We start from the raw sequence: 19,666 nt of genomic DNA on the forward strand, positions 1-19,666 counted from the left end.
CATTGATTCTATATGATCAAAAGTAAATCGTTCATTTCTACCATAACATTTATGTACAAGCAATCCTACCATCACATACGTCTAGATTTTCTTATACTTATTCATATATCCTCTATCATTTTGTCAAAATACCCTTGTAAGGAAAAAAAATTGAAAATGAAGTGAGATTGTAGACGATCAAGCATGTCTCCAATGTTGGATGCATTACTTTAGTTTTGGCCTTAATGAACCCTATTATGTCTTAGAAAAGTCTTAGAAAATAGACACTTGGAAGAGTGAAGAAGAGAAAAAGAAAGAGGGAGCAGAGATGACTTTAGAGAATGTGAGAGAGGGAAAAAGAAAGGAATTTCTGAAATAGAGAGATAGGGAGAGAAAGAAAGAAATTTTTGACTTACAATCACCTGAAAATTTATAAATGAAAACTTTAAATCAAGTAGAGAGAGAGAGAGAGAAGAAGAAGATTTCAAAAAGAAAGAGGGAGAGATATAGATTTTAAATGTATATATATATAAGATTTTAAATCAAAGAGAAAGAGAGAGAAGAAGATTTTAAAAAGAGAGAGAGAGATAGAGATTTTAGAAACATATATACATATATATATATATATATATAATATATATATATACAACACAGAAATTAAGATCAAGAGGTAACTTTGAGTATTTTCGACTTCAATTTTTCTATTTAGGCTGAAGAGATATTTGGACTTTTGCAAGAGCCTAGGCTAAGTCTCTATGTCCTTTTTGAAGAGGGTTTTTACTTTTGAAATTTTTTTGAAAACAAGATTCGTGATATATTTATATAAGTATAGAATAACAAAAGTTCATTTATACTTGTTTTCATCTATTACAAGGAAACTTATTCCTCCCACTATTGGAGCTATTCGGCAAGGCCTTATTTGTGGTTGTCTTTGTTTTACTTTTATCATTTATGTATGATTTTTTTAAAGATGAAATCAGATCTAGATTTTATCAGTTCAGGTGCTCAATACTTAATAGCTAGACACTAAGAAAAAGGACAAAATGCTTAGATCGAAGGATCCATTTTGGCCATATGCAATTCAAAGTGATGAAGAGAAGCTGATTTGCAAATTTTGTTTTGAGCAATATGTTGGAAGAGTTGCTTGATTTAAGTATCATTTGGCTGAAATGCTCAGCAATGATGTTGTTGCATGTCATAATGTGTTTGAAAATATCAAGCAAATGGCAATCAACGCTTGTAGATTTATTGAGAAAATACCCAAAAATAAGGAGAAAATGCATGGTCGAAGTGTTGGTGCACAATTATGTATAATAATTGGAAATACATGATTAAGAGCTGATCCTATATAAACTTGTTGGTAAGCTCTCTAACGGGCACCATATTTTGGAAGGCAAAACATGTAGAAAATGGTCATAAAATGCAGAGTTTATAGTTGACTTTTTATCTTCAACTATAGAAGAAATTGGGACAAGCAATTTTGTACAGATTGTTATAGATAACGAAAGCAATTACAAAAGAGCAAATCTTGAAGGGAGATATACAAGCATTATGATCATATCTTGTGATGTACATCGCATTGGCTTAATGCTTGAAGACATTTACAGTTTATAAGATGTGGAAAGTATCATGAGCAAAGCAAGGCAAATTGTTAAGTTCATATATAATAAGCAAGGATACAATGAGAACTTGTATAAAGGGCAAGGAGTTACGAGGCCTGGTGTGCCTAGATTCGCCTCTCAATGTATTTGTTTAGATTCTATCTTAAAACAAGAAGATGGCCTGAGGTTCATGGTTGCCTCCAATGAATGGAGACGTGTAGAAGAAACTGAAAAGTATAATGCAAAAGGCCTTCCAAGTCTCATTGAAAATGAAGATTTTTGAATAAAGCGAAGAGAAATAATCAGGTTTGATAAAGCATTAGCGAGAGTACTGAAGACAGTATACGGAAAAGGGGGCACTATATGCTATTTATATGAATAACTTGATAGAGCTAATGAAGCTATCAAGAATGCAAGCAAAAACAAGAAAGAAAAATATATGCCATATTAGCATATAATTGATATGAGATGAATCGTAATTTGTATATTCTATACATGTTACAACAGCTTATCCTCATTTGTTATTGAATGATATGGTAAAGATGGATGAAAAAGTTTGAGAAGGTTTTGACTTAGTAACAAAAAAAAAACTTCTTGGCCATGAGGATTATGCAACAATGGGCCTTGAATTGATCAAATATCACAACAAAGATCCTAAATTATTTCGTGGTGGGTTAGCCATGAGCCTTATTGCCACTTTTCATCCATGTAAGTGTTTCACTTTTTGTTAAATTTTGATGATTGGTTAAGTATTTTAATTACAAATATAGAACTATGCTTCTTTAATTTTGTTTGGTCGTTTCTTTAATTTATGTTACGTATCTGGTGGGAGATACTTGTGTTCCTATGCTTCAAAGTGTAGCTATCAAAATTTGATCTAGCCATGGAGTGCATCAGCTTGTAAAAGAAATTAGAATACATTTGAAGCTAGTAATATGAAGAAGAGAAATAATCTTTTACCATCCAGATTAACCGTTTTGGTATTCATCAGAATGAATATGAATTTGCAAAACATGGCTATAGAAGTGAAGAAGGTAAAAAGGCAAATCGAATTTATATTGATCAAGTGAATTCATTTCCAGAAGAAGAAAATGTAAAGGTTAGGTTGTCTTCATATTTAAAAGAAGAAAGTGATAAAGAATGTGGATGCATAGAACAAATGAAAAAGATTCCTCTACTTCATGGGATGAAGATTCTTGTATTTTTATTTTTTGAAATTAGGTTCTTTTTTTTTTGCAGTGAAGAATGACTGGAATTGTGTTGCAAAACCATGAGGGCTATAAACTTGATGTTACTTATGTAGGTTTGACTATTCGCATTCATTTTTTATTTGATATTTTCTTATTAATTTCTCATTCATTTTATTTGTTATTAATTTTTAAGATTTTTGTAAGTTTTTTAATTTTTTTGTAAAGTTCACCGTATTATACTAAAAAAAAACCTTGTCATTTAAAACTCCAAAACGTTATGTGTGACCATGGTTCCCACTATATTGATCATGTGTTGCAATGAGATCAATGGCGGAACCACTTTGTGGCTGGAGTGGGCAATTGCCGACACTAGACCACTAAATTCACATTATTTATATATAAAAATTTCATTAATTTTTAGTTTTTACATATGAATGTCCTTTCAAATTTACTTTATCACATTGGTAAGCCATGTCATTAACGGTTACATGAGGCTGCGTTGATTTTGGTAATAAATTGGTTCCAGATTCAACTAGATTTGATAGCTCATGACTTGTATCTTTATTTTCAACATGTAGCAGACTAAAATCTAACTAATTGTGAGTTGTAATTAGCGGAAAAAGTCCAACGCATCAAACTTCGAAGTGCAAGAAAGGTCATCCAAACGAACATTAGCTTTCCTTAATACTGATTCATAAAGCAAGTAGTATGAGCTAATCAAGTGCCAAGACAACGTTCAATTCAAGAACAATTGGTAGAGTTCATGGCCCTTTTTTCTTAGGCCGCCTAGCAAGAATGATGCTGCAGGCGGGTAGACAGCGAAACAACACCAACGAAAGCAATGGAAAAGGAGCTGAGTTGTAGTTCCCTGAATGCTTGGATTGCAGATGATGATCGATCAGTAACTACTGTGATCCTAGTTTTGTCTTCACCATTTCCTCACTGAATTCCCATAGCTTCTTAGCTAAATCAGCATCAGCTCCATATGGTGTTGGATGGCTCTCGTTGCAGTCGCTGAAGTATTTCCCAGAGACCCCTTTCACTTTTGGATGTAGAGCAACATAGCAGGTGGTTGCTGCTCCCTGCAGAACAGTTAGCCCCGCATGCAAAGAATCAGCAATCAGATGTGATTGTACACAAGGGGTCTGAATCTTCACAACTCAAAAGAAAAAAAAAAAACTAAGAAAAATTCTACCTCGATGAGAATTTATCCTGTCGGAGATTGAGGAGTTGTTCCAGTCAAGTATGTGTGTGTGTGTGTGTGATAGAATCTTTCTGGAGGTTTGGGAAGGAAAAAGAAAACTTTGGATCACAGCTCATGTTTGTTTCTTTTAGTGGGAGTGATAAAGTTTTTTATCAATGGTAAGCTTTTTTTCAGCATCTGTTAGAACCAACCATGCAAGTAGAGTTTCACATGTACTTCCATGGGAGTAACTATAAATGGATATTATCCATGTGTAGTTTGTGGAAATCTAGAGTTACTCTCTGTCATCTGAGAATGAAATGTCTTTCTATTTTCCCTTGCCGGAAAATATTTCAGAGGAAACAATTGTTATTTTATTTGCTTTTAACGGTTATTGTTAGGACAGGTGGATGATTGTAAACTTGAAGGGCCGCCGTAAAAGGATAACTGAAGGACTAATTTGAAGGAGTGGGTAAGTTGGGAATCGGTCATGCATGTAAGGCACAGATGATTTTAATTTTGGGAAATATCCTAATGTTATGGCGTATATGAGGATTCATGCGGGTTGGACCTGGTCTGTATTGTACTTACACCATATCCAAGTTCGCTTCTAACTGCAGTTTATTTACATATCCGGATCGGAACTGTAGGTTTGCATCTGCACTGAACCAAACGCTTTTCTGAAGTGTTCGAGTGCCATCACCAGGTTTGAGGTAAACCCAATTCTAACAAAACTTGGTTTGGTAAAAGTGGGTGAAAATTTTAATTCCGCTCGAATTTCAGACCAGGGTTTTGATGTGTTACCAAACAAAGAAACCAATTTTTAAAGTTCATTAAAAAACTTGGTTTTCATAAAACTAAGTTTTCACAAAACTGGGTTAGATATAGTTATCATCCAAACACCCCCTTGGTTTTTTGTCTGTTTTTTAAACTTATCTTTTGCGTTAGTTGGATGAAGCATGTAGAACAGCATTTTTTGTCGGGGCCCCTTTTTGGAAACACCGTTTGTCAACAAGAAAAAAAAGAAAAGAAAAAAGGAATCTCGACTTCGATCGTCATCAAAACAAGCTTGCAAAACATCATCCAAATGCACCCTTATGGAAATCATTAATACCACCAAGCCTTAACGCAATTTAGTTATTAATATGAAACTTGGTTACCTGTTGGACGTCCTTCAAGAAGACCTGCAACAAGGACAGAAAAGTACCTGCAGGAAGACAACAGCAGCAGCGTTATACCAATTATGTGCTACCAAATTGAAATACTACTTTGCTGATTGTACAGCGCTTGCAGGATACCTATAGGCTTGATGTAGCGCGTTATATTTGTCGGTATAACTCCAGGGTGCAAAGAGTTGGCCGTCACGTTCATCCCTTCCTCCTACACACAGACACAGAGAGAGAGAGAGAGAGAGAGAGCCGACACAAAAAGTTGAACCTGGGGCAGATTGTGTCAAGCTTACACCTAGCATTGTGCTAGCCAACACACATTAGGCTTACACCAAGTTTTTTTTTTTTTTTTTTTTTAAAACTGAATCCTTTAATATGTGAAAGAAATGAAGAAGTGCTTGTCATTATGTAATTAAATATGAAACCTTCACACTTAGTCCATGGAACAGGAAACTAGCTGATTTGATTCAGTTTCCAACTTTTATGACGATGCATCATTAACTGCATAAGTTTAAGTTTTTTTACCTGCAGCCTTCTACCTAATTCTTTAGCATGAAGGATGTTGGCAAGCTTGGACTGGCCATAAGATGCATAAGGTGCATACCTACATACAAAATATACCAAACAATTTAAGTTAAATAATGAACAACATAATAACCCAGCTCGCTCCTACACTAGGCTCTAGTTCCTAATTTCTGGATCCCAACCGGCTTCAATGTAGCTTTGGTTCCAACCTTGAAATGGTTAGGAATCAAAACAATCTATCACTTTGTCAACCTTCTTATAAGTCCCTAAGTTTTTTGACAATCTTAAATACACCACTGAACCTTTTAATAAAATGTTACAAATAAGCAAATTAGATCTAAATATAGTTGGTAGAAAAAAGAGAAGGAGGAGGAGGAGAGTCACCCAGAAGGACTGTTGATCTTGTCAAACCGGATGCCGGAGCTGTATGTTCTTCTATGGGAAAGTGAGCCAACGTTCACTACCCTCCCTTCTATTCCGCTCTCTTTGGCTGTCGCCTTCATCTTGTCCAACAAAAGGTTTGTCAGCAGGAAATGCCCTGCATTTTCTCAGGATGTTACGTTGCATACAACACGGATAAGCAGCATACAGAGATGCATCGAATATATCCGATTATCAGAAATTTGTTTTGTCGGAACTGGTAAAGAAAATTCGGGTTTAATTGCTGATCCCTTTCGAATTTGATATGCAGTTCTATAATTGGATCTCGTTCCAACTTCCATGTCTGACAGGGATTCAAAAGTCTGATCCACACAGAGGTTGGATCTTATGCTGGTCAAAACTCTGAATCTTCACATCATGACTCCAATTAAGTCAAGTTGAACCCGACACAAGTCCAGACAGTTTGCATTTTTGCTCTTGGGCGAGGAGAGTTTTCAGGAAGCCACACAAATATATATGATTCAATTAGAGGAAACCAAAAAAAAAAAAAAAAAAACATCTTTAGTACATTATTTATTTTGTAATTATTTTAATTTATTTTTAATAATTTTAATATCGAACTTTTTATGCCTTCTTTTCCTCAAATAATTTTTTTCCTTCTTTGGCATGGTTCATAGCTTTTTATCAGCTTTTTCAGATCAACATCGTTGACGATTGAACTTACCTTAGTAACAGTTCACCATAGTCGTGTGCTTTGTAAAATTATTGTAAGACGCTTGTTTTTATCATTTTATCAACTCGTTTTTACTTCTCTAAATTAAGAGTGCGTATGAATCTTTGTCCAATTCTACCCAATCGGATTTTAATGTGTCACTTAAAACCAAACAGAATCAAATCTAACTAGAGATCCAACACTTTCATGTAACTGGATCGGACCTTTATTGGATCCCGATTAGATATTGGACTGGAAATCGGTTAGTAAAGTGCATATCAAATTTGAAAGCAACCAATATTAATCATATCCAAATTGCTTTGAAGACATTAAGATGGATTTGAATGAGATATGTTTGACTTAAAAGGAATTAATAGAATGAATATAGAAAACTTGCTGAAAAAAATATTGGGCAAAAAATAACAAGAGATAGGAAACGATCACAATAATTTTGTTCTTACCAATATGATTGGTGGCGAACTGCAACTCTATCCCATCTTTGGAAAGTTGGAAGGGACAGGCCATGATTGCTGCATTATTTCTGTCAAACAATTAAAGCACACACCAACCAATCATGACCCAGTCGATAGGGGGGAAAAGAGAGAGAGCAGAGAGAAAAATCATCAAACATGTGAACTAATTAATTATGAAAAAATATACAATAGGACGATTAGCCATTCGACCAACTTGATCGAATGTTAATAAAATATTATTGCAATACCTTATTATGACCAAGTTTAACTCATGGTTGAAGATTTTTAAAAATTTTAGAGGGTTTATAAGGAATTGGCTAAATTATCAATTGTCCTTACATGACCTTTTTCATAAAAATGAGGCTGTTAGACACGCTTGAGATCTGCGAAATTATTCCAAGTGGACTGACTTGTTACAGACCACATTTACTCGTAGATTTATTGTTTTAATTTGTTTTGAGTCAAAAAATAGTCGCCGGTCTTGTTAAATAGAAAAGAGTTTGCATATAATACTTTAATAGATAATTGGAGAGCGAGAAAGAGAGTACATACATGAGAAGGTTGAGAGGGTAATTGGAATCGAGGAAAGTAGTGACGAAGGATCTGACCGAGCTGAGGCTGCCCAAGTCGATCTCCATGACATCGAGCTTTGCATTGGGCACTTGTTCGAGAATGCTGTCCTTCACTTTGAGCCCACTCTCCCGGTTCCTCGTGGGGATGATGACTGTCGCCCCTCTGAGAGCAAGGACCCTTGCCGTCTCTCTTCCAATGCCACTGGTGGCTCCTGCCATCACAAATACCAGAGAAGAAGCCCAATAAGGAAGAAGCATACTGTAAGAATAACTCGATTAGGCCCTCCCATCGATCCACAAGCGGTGTGTTCGCAACTCGCACGCATGATCTTGGGGGGTTCAGATTTATTTACTGTCGCCACCATTTGCCTAATTCTGCGACTTGTGCAATTCGAATCAGCATTCGAGATCGAGCATTAGAAACAAAAACAAGAACGTACAGAGCTCAGACAGAAGTTCTTTTGGTTAGAACTCTTTTAGAGCTATCTGCTTAATCCATCCCCATCAAACTTTTCTGCAACTTCCTGTCGCTGACTATAAGAACTGCTGGAAAGCAGCTAATTGGCCTAAGCAATCTAACTTTTTTGGCTTATCGAGAAACCAATTTACGAAATCAAAGGACTCCGTTCTGTGCGGGATTCATGGTCGCTATAGAATCATTAACAAAATTTTATCTTTGATTCCGATTGAGGAAAAAACAAGGGTTTTCCATCTCAAGATAGTGAAATCAGAGTCCCCTGTGATTATATCTGTCATTTCATTTTCATTCCGTGGCTGCAAAGGATATAGATACTACCAAGTTTTAAGATGAAAAATGCGTAAAAGAGTATCCGTGATGGTGACCTCAACTCCACTGATAAAAAAACCAGCCGTTTATCTGTATTCTACACTTCTTCTATTAAGAGGCCATGGATATTCCAAGGTGAAGCATAATTAGTCACTATCGGTTTCAAAATTTTGCCTGCCATGTACAGCAACCTCCATCAAGGACTTCACGAGCTTCCTATGACGCCAATTCTACTCTTTAGCCTGATTTATTGCTTTTAGATATCACAAGCTGCGAAAATCACAAACTGAGACACCATAACAACGGTTAACAGAAGACCCAGAAACCTCTCAAGTTTCTTCACAGGGAGGGAGACACACACACAGAGAGAGAGAGAGAGAGAGAGAGAGAGAGAGAGAGAGAGAGAGAGAGAGAGAGAGAGAGAGAGGGATTGAGAGGACCAACCAGTAACAATGGCGGTGAGGTTCGAGGCATCAATTCCCGCTGTCACTTGCTCTGCAGTAGAACAGGCTCCAAATCCGGACGGCCCATCCCTGCACACGTAGCTCCACAGGCGCCCAATCCCCATATTCTGAGCTCCGCAGAAGCTGTAAAATATTTCTCGGGCACGCAAAGTACGAGCGTAACAGTATTAAGGAAGATAGTGGGAGCGCTTCAGTTCGGTGAGGATGGTGAAGGCTTGGACCTCAACCAGGAAGAAAACGAATGGATGGATGAAAACGAATGATGTCCGAGTTACTGTTCTTATTATAGCCCCAATGCGGGTCACTCCAAAGCGTGTCAGTGCCGCAGCTCATGTTGTAAAGAAGCCTAGAGAAACCCCTTCAATTTCTATGCGTTTCCTGAAAGCGGGCCTAAGATTTGGCAAATGGAAAAAGTTCTACTGGGATAATTTGCAAACACAGTTTATGAACCGGAAAATATTAAATTGTACTCAAGAAGACCACTAGATAGCCCTCGACAATCCATATCTTGTTGTTTGGCTCTTTCACGGTTTCGTCTTCTTTTTTTAAGTGTGATTGTAGAGATAAAAGGCTAAAGAAGAGAGTATATGAAAGATATGATGTTGTTGGAAAGTAAACTTAAGAAGTGCAACTTATGAGTATTTTATAAAATTGTTTTTTAATAATGATAAACAGTATTTTACGCATATTTTAATAAAATAGCTTGTTTGTTCGGTGCATAACATCGGACCCTGTGTTCGACTGTTTTAGGAATACTGCTCTTTCGAAGAAGTTTTTTTGTTTTCATTTTTCTCTTTGTACGGAGGATCTTCTTTTAGCATTTTTAACTTGGTGCATGTTTAACATTTTTCATTTGCCAATAAGTTGTCAAATACTAGGAAGGGTTCATTTCATGCCATGGTTATAAGAAAGGCTAGAGCAAAAGGCGGGCCTCCTTACTGCTCGTTGCAGCGCTACGTCGGTAGGGGCCTTCACGAACTAGGCTCGACAAAACTTGTGTTTGGCTCCAGCCGAATTTGAGTTCTTTAGCTCGAGTTCTAAAAACTCGTACTCAAGGATCGGCTCGATTCAAAACAAGCATTTCATTAAAAAATTTGGATGTGTTCGGATTCACGGTAAAAAAGGAGTTTTGGAGACAAAAAAAAAACTGTTTTTCTTCCAAAACTTATTTTCCAGCCTGTTTGTGTGGCACTAAAACGAAGTTCCCAGAAAATCATTTTTACAAAACCAGAAACCTGAAAAACCATTTTCTCAATATGTTTTCAAAAATAACCATTTTTTGCCTCCCTACCCAAACATACAAACAATGGTTTACAAAATTCATTAAGAAAATCATTTTTACAAAACTAGGTTTTCTGAAAAACCATTTTCTCAATGTGTCGTCCAAACGCTACTTTTGTTTTTCTAAAGAAAGCAGGCTTGGAAGTTTGAACATTAAACCTCCCACTTTCTAGTCAAAAGCAAATTCATTTGAACCATCTGCCATTTGTGATAACATTATGAGATATATACATATATTAAACAAATTTATCAAGCAAGTTCTAGACGAGTTCGAGTTAGCTCGACTAGTTAAACAGCTAAACAGCCCTACTTGTCGATAGGGGGCTTTCACACCCTCCCTTGGAGGCCATAACATATAATTTGCAGTTATTTGGTCAATATATGAAAATTTATATGGATTTATGTAAGTTTCTCTATAACGAAAGCAAGGAACCCATCTTAATGTTTATCAAAAATGTTATAAAAAATTTTCCTTTCCATCTTAACGAAAGCAAGGAATCAGTATCAATAGCAAATCTATCGATCTTGTCAAATTATATGTTGGTAGCGGCTGAATCTGAGAGTCAAATCATGGATAAACAATTGAGTAGACGACTTCAACCCATTCAAATTTACCAAACAAGTGATCAATGGAAACAAATAGGAATATAAGCATTACCGTTATAGAAAAATGCCAAAACAAAAAACAACACGAATCAAAATTTCAAAAATACAAGAAATTAACAGAAAAGGCACGAGATTAAAGTTAGGTCAGCCGGGAGACAAGGCACGAGCGTTGGAGGGCAGAGGGGAAGATGGGCCTTAAATGGGAAGGACGGCAGATGGGAGCGTTGTAGGGCAGAGGGGAAGATGGGCTTTAAATGGGAAGGAGGGCAGGTGGGAGCGTTGGAGGGCAGAGCGGAGCCTGGACCGTGAGAGCGGCGATGGTGAGAAGGCTAGAATGCGAGGGAGAAAGGGTTGTCGTCGAGTGTTGCCGTCGATTGGAGAGGAGACGAGTGAAAGAAATGAGGGAAGGAAAAGATGGAGGGGGCGAAATTTCACCCGCTCGAAAGTCCAAGCTGTGAGCTTGGACTCAAAAAAGAAAAAACTGGTGAACTTTTACGACGTTTGATACGTCGTGGGACGAGAGGGTGAAATTTCATCCGCCTGTACACATTTCACCCGTTTCCCCTTTTTTATTGGGGCAATCAAATGGGCCCTAAATGTTGGACTGCGACCATTTTGTTGGGTAGCAATGATAACTCAGAAGGCCATATAACACTTTAATGAAGGAGTGGGCAGTTGAGGACATTGAATTGAATTAGGAACTACAATGCCTGTGCCTCTGACCTGGCGGCCAAGAGACCATTATCCCCTTTCCTAAGGTTCACTTCTCGCCCGCTTCTGCTTCGCTGCTCAGTTCAAAGCCACTTTCTCCAGCCTGATACAGATATTTTCCAAAAAGAACTTGCTCTCTGATCTCCATTGCGTGTGATGCAAGTGACTTCAAAATGCTGCTTAGTCCCCAACATGATAAATCACCTTATATCTTTTTTTGGATTGTGGGTGAGCTGAAGTCCCCGCACTACAGACGGGACGGAACTTGGTAGGCATATAGACTTTGTTTCGAGCTATCGTGATGAGGGTTAGAGTTATGAATTTTTCATTGGGAGCAAAATATAAGTTTTCAAACATTTTATATAGGTTAGATGAAATTTTTTATAAATTTTTCTTTTATGAAAATTTTGAGAGAGGGCCATTGTCCTTATCAGCCCCCATTTGGCTTTGCTCATGCTCAGGGTATCAAATTTTCTTATTACAAAAAAAAAATAGCATTGATATATAAATTGAAATATAGCAGGGTGTTACTCCTAAGTATTGAAAGTAGGTCTGCTACCATTGGGGGATTGCAAGAAGGATAGAGGTTCCAGGTGAACAAAAGAGTCATGAATTGATTGGATTCAAGTCAGATATATCGTTGACCATATCCAAATTTATATCATATCCACATACAACTTCCAAATTCACAATTTAAATCTGCTTTAGATATTACTTTACCTAACCAGCTGCATTATGGTATGTTATGATATGATAATTGATAAGTAGGAAATTATAATTGGTAATAGTAATGTTTACTATCCATTATTCATAGTCAGAATCTCGATCCAATTAAACATTGTTTCTTAAACCCGAACCTGATTCAGTTTATTAAATGAATGTTAATTGATTTTTCCTATCCAACTTATTCAAAGCAACTGATATTGAATTCAATCGGTTCGGGCTATCGTGTTTTGATAGATACATGGAGTAGGACCTATTTAATTGATCGTGTTAGGGGTGTGGATTACGGGAGAGTGAGGAATGTGCTCACCATTTCCATTACGGACAAGATTATCTAGAGGAACGGTCAGGGGAATGAAGAGACGTAATGGCTAGGGCGGGCTTTGGAGATTTTTGAGATCTATTTATCTTTCCATCGGGGAGGATGCTATAGTGTGGAGGGGATGGTCGCCAGGATTGTTGTAAAGCTGAGGATATTTTGGAACACTGCAAGGTGACTAGCTAGTGGTTGATGGTCTACCTATCTTGCAAGTGAAGGCAGGCTACCCACCCTAGCTAGACTCAAAAATGTGGTTTTTCTATTGCTAACCAGTGTTTTTTTTTGTAGGGTTGATGAAGAGACTAATGACCATTTGCTCATCTACTGCAGCAGGACTAAAGAAGTGTGGGAGTGGATTGCTTCTAAATTTAATATTTTGCATCCCAACTAGAGGGATTGTGTTTGAACTCAAACGTTGAATGCATCACTAACGTTCGAGGGAAGTGAAGGCGCTAATGCTGGAAAATAGCCTTCTTGGCGGTGTGCTGGAGGCTTTGGTGGCATCGTAACAAAGTTGTGCATGAGGATGGTCGTCTAGAGCAAGGTTATTTGAAGACGGACATATAGAGGCACTATGTTGATCCTTTTTGAAGTATAAAGTGGCCAAAACATGTTGAGAGAAAACTACAGATTTGGATCCACACGAGGTTATACTCTGATGATTGTATCACAAAGACTTTGCTCCGATGGCTCCCATGACATGTCTATTTTGTTTATCTCTACAGTTGAAGTGTTGAGGAGCGAAATGGAGGTGAGAAAGAGTCTGTTCATGTATCACAAAGACTATGGTGGACAGGTTATTATTACCTTCACTGTGTAGACTTTAGTTTGTAGGTTGCATCTGCAACTTGAAGGTGGAAGGACCTGGGACATTTGCAGCAATTTTCTAGCTCGATGGGCGAGCAAAGTGAAGGTGGAGCAAAGAGCATGCGTTCATCAAAGCGCATCTAATGGATATGGGTGATTATTTTGTGCGAACTAACAGCTCTCTATAGAAGGTTTATATCTCTTTTTATTTTGTTGAATGGTTGAGTCAACCCTTTGGTTCTTTTGCTTTTATGAACATTATCATGTAATGTTCCTGCTAACTCCTCTATTGTCATTTTTGTTAATAATAGAGGTAGGGGGCCTAACCCCCAGCAATAACCCCCAGCAAACTGTTACTGCAAAACCAATCTATTCACATCCATATCTCAAGCTTCAGGTTGCATGTTCATGGACTGAAAGAACCAAAATGTCCTTGTCTAAGGACCCGACAAAGTGGAAAGGGGAAAATTTCCTTTTTAAAGTGAGTGAAGTGCTCCTTCCCTTTTCAAGAATTCTAAATACTTCAAGCACGAACCCGTGTGCGCTGCCAAATATGTGGGTGGGTGTTCGGGATCCTCTCATGTGAAATCTCTGTGAGAAAAATCTAGATAGTACACCCACATAAGTTGGGAGTAAATTGTTAATCCATGCCAAAAGAGAAAAGTAAGGTGGCACAATAAAATAATACAAAATCATGTTGGGAGTTTCTTCAAATCTTTTGCTAGTAAAAGTGGCATGTTTTTATATTTTCTTATTTCCAGTTATGTACTCCTTGATGAAGTAAAGCACCCTCCTATTTGCAAAAACTAGCTGGATTTAACAACTTCTTTTCTCTTTCTTTTGAGATTGGAAAAACAGATCTTGGGGTGGGAGACTTGCATTATTAGGTTACTCTGTGATACTTTTAGTTGTCTCCCAAACTGATAAGATGTTGGATCTAATCTGATCCAGATCCAACATGTCTACTGAATCAGATCCAACACGTCTAACCATGTCTAAGCGCATTTATCTAGACAGGGTTATGATTGTAATTTCTATAATTGTTTTATTCTAAACTCTAGATTAATGTGTTGTTTCACTCTAGGCTCTAGATTAATGTGTTCCTTCACTCTAGGCTCTAGATTATTATGATTGTTTCATTCTAGATTCTTGTAAATTGTGTAGAGGGATCACTATATAAATGGGTTGTGTGAGAATGTAAACACTCGCCTCCCTTCCGCATTTTTCTTTTCTTACTCTCTCTCTTATCTTTCCTTTGTTCAATCTGGACGTGGGTTATACTTCGACGCCTAAAATCTAACATGGTATCAGAGCCAGGTTTGGCTGGTTCTACCAAAGAAAATGTTTGAACATACTTGAAATTTCCTGGTTGGTTTTCTCTTATACTCCTTCTAACATTCTGCTCCTAATCCTTCATCTATCTTGACAACACTTATATTTTTGTTCTTATATATCTACGTTGATAGATATATAATGGATATTCTCTCACAATCCAATATGTCCTCCAACTTCTTGTCACACCTTATTTCAGAAAAACTGAACCACTCCAACTATCTTACCTGAAAAAGGCAGATCACTCCTTTCATAAGGAGTCAAAATCTGTATTGACATCTTGATGGCTCCATTCCAATCCCACCACAGTTCATTCAACAAGAGGTTAAGAATGAGAGAGGAGAGACAATTGCCACTCAGGAAATTCGTAACCCTCAATTTATAACATGGATGAAACGAGATCAAAGTCTTGTTGTGTATATCACATCAATGCTCTCTCAAGAAGTGTTGATTTCTCTTCTGATGACTGTACAGCTGGACAGTTATGGATCAGTCTTGCTGAAACCTATTCTCAAATTTCAAAGGCACGTATTCTACATTTGAAGAAAGAATTTCAGAATCTTAGCAAAGGGTCAATGTCGATTATGGAATACTTGGGATGTCTTAAAGGGATAGTTGATCAGTTGGGAGTTGCTGGATATGTTTTTTTTCCGACAAAAAAAAAGTCCAGCAGACTCTTAGCAGCCTTGGACCATATTTTTATGCCTTCACTACTGCTCTTGAAGTTTTTTCTATCTTGCCCACCTTCAATGAACTTCAGGGCAAGCTGCTTCAACATGAAATGAATATGAAACAACTGATGGGAGGAACAAACCATGCTCACAATGTTTTAGTTATGAAAGCTGCTGCAGGTCATAGAAAAGGAAATGAGGCTCATCAAGAAGGCATGGATCGTGGGCATGATGAACAAACTGGCAAAGGTATTCTGCCAACACCAAGTGTTACAAGAAGATTTCAAACTAATACTACAAAAAAGATGTCGACGTGTTTCCAATGTAACAAAAAGGGTGACATCAAAGTAAATTGCTGGTTCAATCCACAGAACAGAGGCAATAAACTTGAAGCCGATGCACAACAAATACTTATGACTGCCCTCTCCAAGATGACAGTGAAACAAAATGATCAAGGGAAATGGTATTTGGATTTAGGCGTTGTTACTCATGTAATTGGAAATGCTGGTAAGTTACATGACCTTCTTCCTTATTCTGGTAAAAGTAATATAGTTACAGGTGACAAAGGTTTTCATCTTATCACACATTAGAAATGCACAAATTTCTCTTCCAACATCACCATTTTCACGAAATGCACAAATTTCTCTTCCAACATCACCATTTTCACTATCTTTTTCAAATGTTGTCATTGTTCCAAATATCAAAAAGAATATTATTTTCATTTCTAAACTTGTAGATGATACAAACTCATTTGTTGAATTTACTTCTTCTTCTGTGTATTCAAGGATCTTCTAACGAAGAAAACATTCGTTGAAGGGGAACGCCAGGGAAATATGTATGTTTTCAAGGAAAATTCTTATATCTTCCAGTCCTCTTCAAGTCAAGCTCAATTGACCTGCTTTCCTTCCAAACCTTCACAAATTCCAAGTTCTAGCTGTCTCCAATCAGTAAGTCAAATTTATGGCATGGTCGTATGGGACATTGTAGTCGTGGGTTTTTGAAAAAACTTACATCAGATAATCTCATTCCAAAATCCAATCTATCTTTTGATTCCTATGATAAAAAATATTCTAGCGGTGAACTATGTAAGAGTCATATACTTCCTTTTCATAATATCAATAAAAGAGCTTCTAAACCTTTTGAGATTGTCTATTCTGATGTATGGGAGTCAGCTCTCTTTGTCTGGCTATCGTTATTATGTTTTGTTCATAGATTCTTATTCTTGATATACTTGGATTCACTTCATGAAATAAAAATCAGAAGTGTTTAGTATCTTTTGAGAATTTCATGTCATGATCTAAACACAGTTCTCGTCTAAAGTTGTGCATTTCCATTGTGATGGTGGGGGAGAATATTCTTCACATGACTTTATTAACTTTTTATGAGAAAATGAGATAACTCGACAGATTTCATGCCCATACACCCAACAACAAAAGGGTGTAGTTGAACGAAAACTTCGTCACATCGTGGAAAGTGGTATGAGTATGATGCATGATAGTAATACTTCCATTACTCTATGGGCGAAGGCTTTTCACACTGTTGTGCATATAAGAAATCGTCTGTCTGCCCATGACAGTTTTGGATTCACACTCTCCTTACTTCACTCTTTTTTGTCGAAATCCAAACAATGATTTAAGGGTTTTTGGATGTGTGTGCTATGTTCTCATTGACTCGTCATTGAGAAATAAATTTCAAAGCAAAGCAGTGCAGTGCAGGTTCGTTGGCTATGCAAATGAATACAAAGGTTTCAGATGTTATGCCCTACAACCAGACGCATCAAAGTATCGAGAAATATTGTGTTTGATGAACACAATTTTAACATTTCTACTGAGAATCCTCAAACCGTGAAATCATATGATCATTGGGTAAGTGTTGAGTTATTTCAGGAGGCAGTCTAGAATCACATCCACATGATGAGATAGGATCTTCACATATTACACAAACAGAAAGAAACAAAGAACTTGTTCTAGCTATGAAAGAAGGAGAAAACAATGCTTTATGTCGATTTTCAGGACAAGTTTACACTCGTCAGAAAAGGAGAGATGGCAAGCCGACCTCTTCTCACGTTGAAGTCTATGATCAGCCTGTTAGAAAATCGGTGCGAGTACGACACTCCATCCATAGATAGGTAAGCTATGATAATCTCTCCTTAGATTTTCAGCTCTTTATGTCTCAAGTTTCTTTATGTCTCAAGTTATAAAACGAGATGAACCTACTTCTTTTGAGGAAGCATCCAAGTCGTCGCATTGGATCAAGGCAATGAATGAAGAAATAGATGCATTGCATGAATGTGAGACATGGAAAGTTGTTCCTAGACCCAAAGAAAAGAATGTAGTAGGTTCAAAATAGATTTATAAAATTAAATATAAACATGATGACAATGTAGAAAGATACAATGCAAGATTGGTGGCACAAGGTTTCACACAACAATACGGAGAAGATTATGATGAAACATTCAGCCATGTGACCAAAATGAAAACAATCTGTGTGATTATATCATTGACAGTTGAATATAGATGGAGACTACATCAAATGGACGTGAAGAATACTTTTCTTCATGGTGATTTGAGGGAGGAAGTATATATGGAACAACCTCCAGGATATACGAAAGGAGATCCTCATGCATAGGTTTGTAATATCCTCATGCATAGGTTTGTAAATTAAGAAAATTTATTTATGGACTCAAACAGGTCTCACGCTCGTGGTTTGAAAGTTTCTCCTACAAGATTTAAGAATGCGGTTTCTGGAGATGTCCTTTAGATCACTCTCTTTTCATCTATCGAAAGGAAAACATATTTACTTTACTTCTTATATATGTTGATGATATTGTTATCACAGGCAATTTAGAAAAACACATAGAAAAAGTTAAAGTTTTGATGATTCAAAACTTCAAAATGAAAGAGCTTGGTGATTTACGATTCTTTCTTAGAGTGGAGATTGATAGGCACAATGATCGCCTCACATTGACACAACAGAAATACACGTTGGATCTATTGAAAAAGACAGATATGTTTGATTGTGAGCCTGTTGGAACTCCTAGTCTTCTAAATCAAAGACTAACTGCTCATGATGGAGAGTTATATGAAAATCCTACACAATATCGAAGTATTGTTGGGGCACTTCAATATCTTACATTCACTAGACCAGATATTATATATGTTGTGAATCAAATATCTCAATTTATGCATGCACCTAGAGATACTCACATGGATGTTGTCAAAAGGAACAACAGAAGATGGCTTAGTTTATGGTAAGAGTGAAAATATAACTGTTGGACATCAACTTATAACATTCACAGATTCACAGATGCATATTGGGCTGGAGATCCCGATCAAAGAAAGTCCATTTCTGGTTTTTGTATTTTATTGGACGTAATCTTGTGTCTTGACGTTGTCGAAAGCAAAAGGCAGTGGCAAGATCCAGCACTGAAGTAGAATACAGATGTATGGCTGCAGGTGCTGCTGAAGTCACATGGCCTAGAGCCCCCTCCGCCCCTGCATATGTGTAAAGTGTGTTTTTTTCTTCAATTTATCTTGTTTTCCTTTCTCATTATTTGGAGGTTTGAAAGGTTTTTGGGTTTTAACTTATGGGTATTGGCTGTGTCCATTATTTGAAACTCAGTAGATTATGTCTTATTGGTAGCTCAATTTTAGACACTTTAATTATAGTAAAATGAATGAAAAAACACTAAAATGAAACTAGTGATGCCAATGGATTGAGTTCCAATCAAATGTTGCTATTACCATATCCAAGTAACAAGACAAAACTGTTTGGTCCATTTCAAGTTACCTTTATTTTCAAATATGGAAAAGTGCAAAACCGTATTCAATTTTTGCCTATAGTTTGTTTTGGATGACCATCAAAATTAGATATACGTCAGATCCAATAAAACAAAATCGCATATAAATATTCTCATAACAAAAATGTGTTTTTTCTTATAAAATCTAAATAACAGTCGAGTGCTCCCTGAAATTAAGTTTGGGCATGGGGTTAGCCCAACATTCGAAACTCAGGCTCGGGCCCAGCCCGGCCATTTAAACTCGAGTTCGAGCTTGGCCCGATTAAATTAAAAAATATATATATGTAATATAAATATAATTAATAGTAATAAAATATTATATTTATATATAAACATTAATAAAATAAATATTAAAAAAAATCGGGCCCACCCGAGCTTATT

The 19,666-nt window shown here is 36.8% G+C and overlaps 1 protein-coding gene across 1 annotated transcript; it reads right to left on the reverse strand.

Moving 5' to 3' along the window:
- Positions 1 to 3,429: 3,429 nt before the first annotated feature.
- LOC116267045 (short-chain dehydrogenase TIC 32, chloroplastic-like) lies at positions 3,430 to 9,295 on the reverse strand. Its single transcript, XM_031648593.2, has 8 exons — positions 9,017 to 9,295; positions 7,766 to 7,997; positions 7,202 to 7,281; positions 6,032 to 6,185; positions 5,648 to 5,726; positions 5,252 to 5,333; positions 5,114 to 5,160; positions 3,430 to 3,852 (listed from the first exon to the last, which is right to left on the reverse strand). Exons 1-8 carry the CDS (start codon positions 9,138 to 9,140, stop codon positions 3,676 to 3,678), a joined length of 975 nt encoding a protein of 324 aa, XP_031504453.1. The 5' UTR covers positions 9,141 to 9,295; the 3' UTR covers positions 3,430 to 3,675.
- Between the last annotated feature and the right edge of the window lie 10,371 nt (positions 9,296 to 19,666).

The sequence above is a fragment of the Nymphaea colorata genome, chromosome 13 (assembly GCF_008831285.2).
Source record: "Nymphaea colorata isolate Beijing-Zhang1983 chromosome 13, ASM883128v2, whole genome shotgun sequence".
Lineage (NCBI taxonomy): Eukaryota > Viridiplantae > Streptophyta > Magnoliopsida > Nymphaeales > Nymphaeaceae > Nymphaea > Nymphaea colorata.

What these genes read in the sequence shown, in the direction of transcription:
- LOC116267045 (XM_031648593.2), bottom strand. Translation starts at nt 9,140, where the DNA reads ATGGGGATTGGGCGCCTGTGGAGCTACGTGTGCAGGGATGGGCCGTCC. An exon ending in TACCCTCTCAACCTTCTCAT is followed by an intron (nt 7,282 to 7,765) that starts GTATGTACTCTC and finishes ATTGTTTGACAG; the next exon opens with AAATAATGCAGCAATCATGG. An exon ending in AAGATCAACAGTCCTTCTGG is followed by an intron (nt 5,727 to 6,031) that starts GTGACTCTCCTC and finishes TTTTGTATGTAG; the next exon opens with GTATGCACCTTATGCATCTT.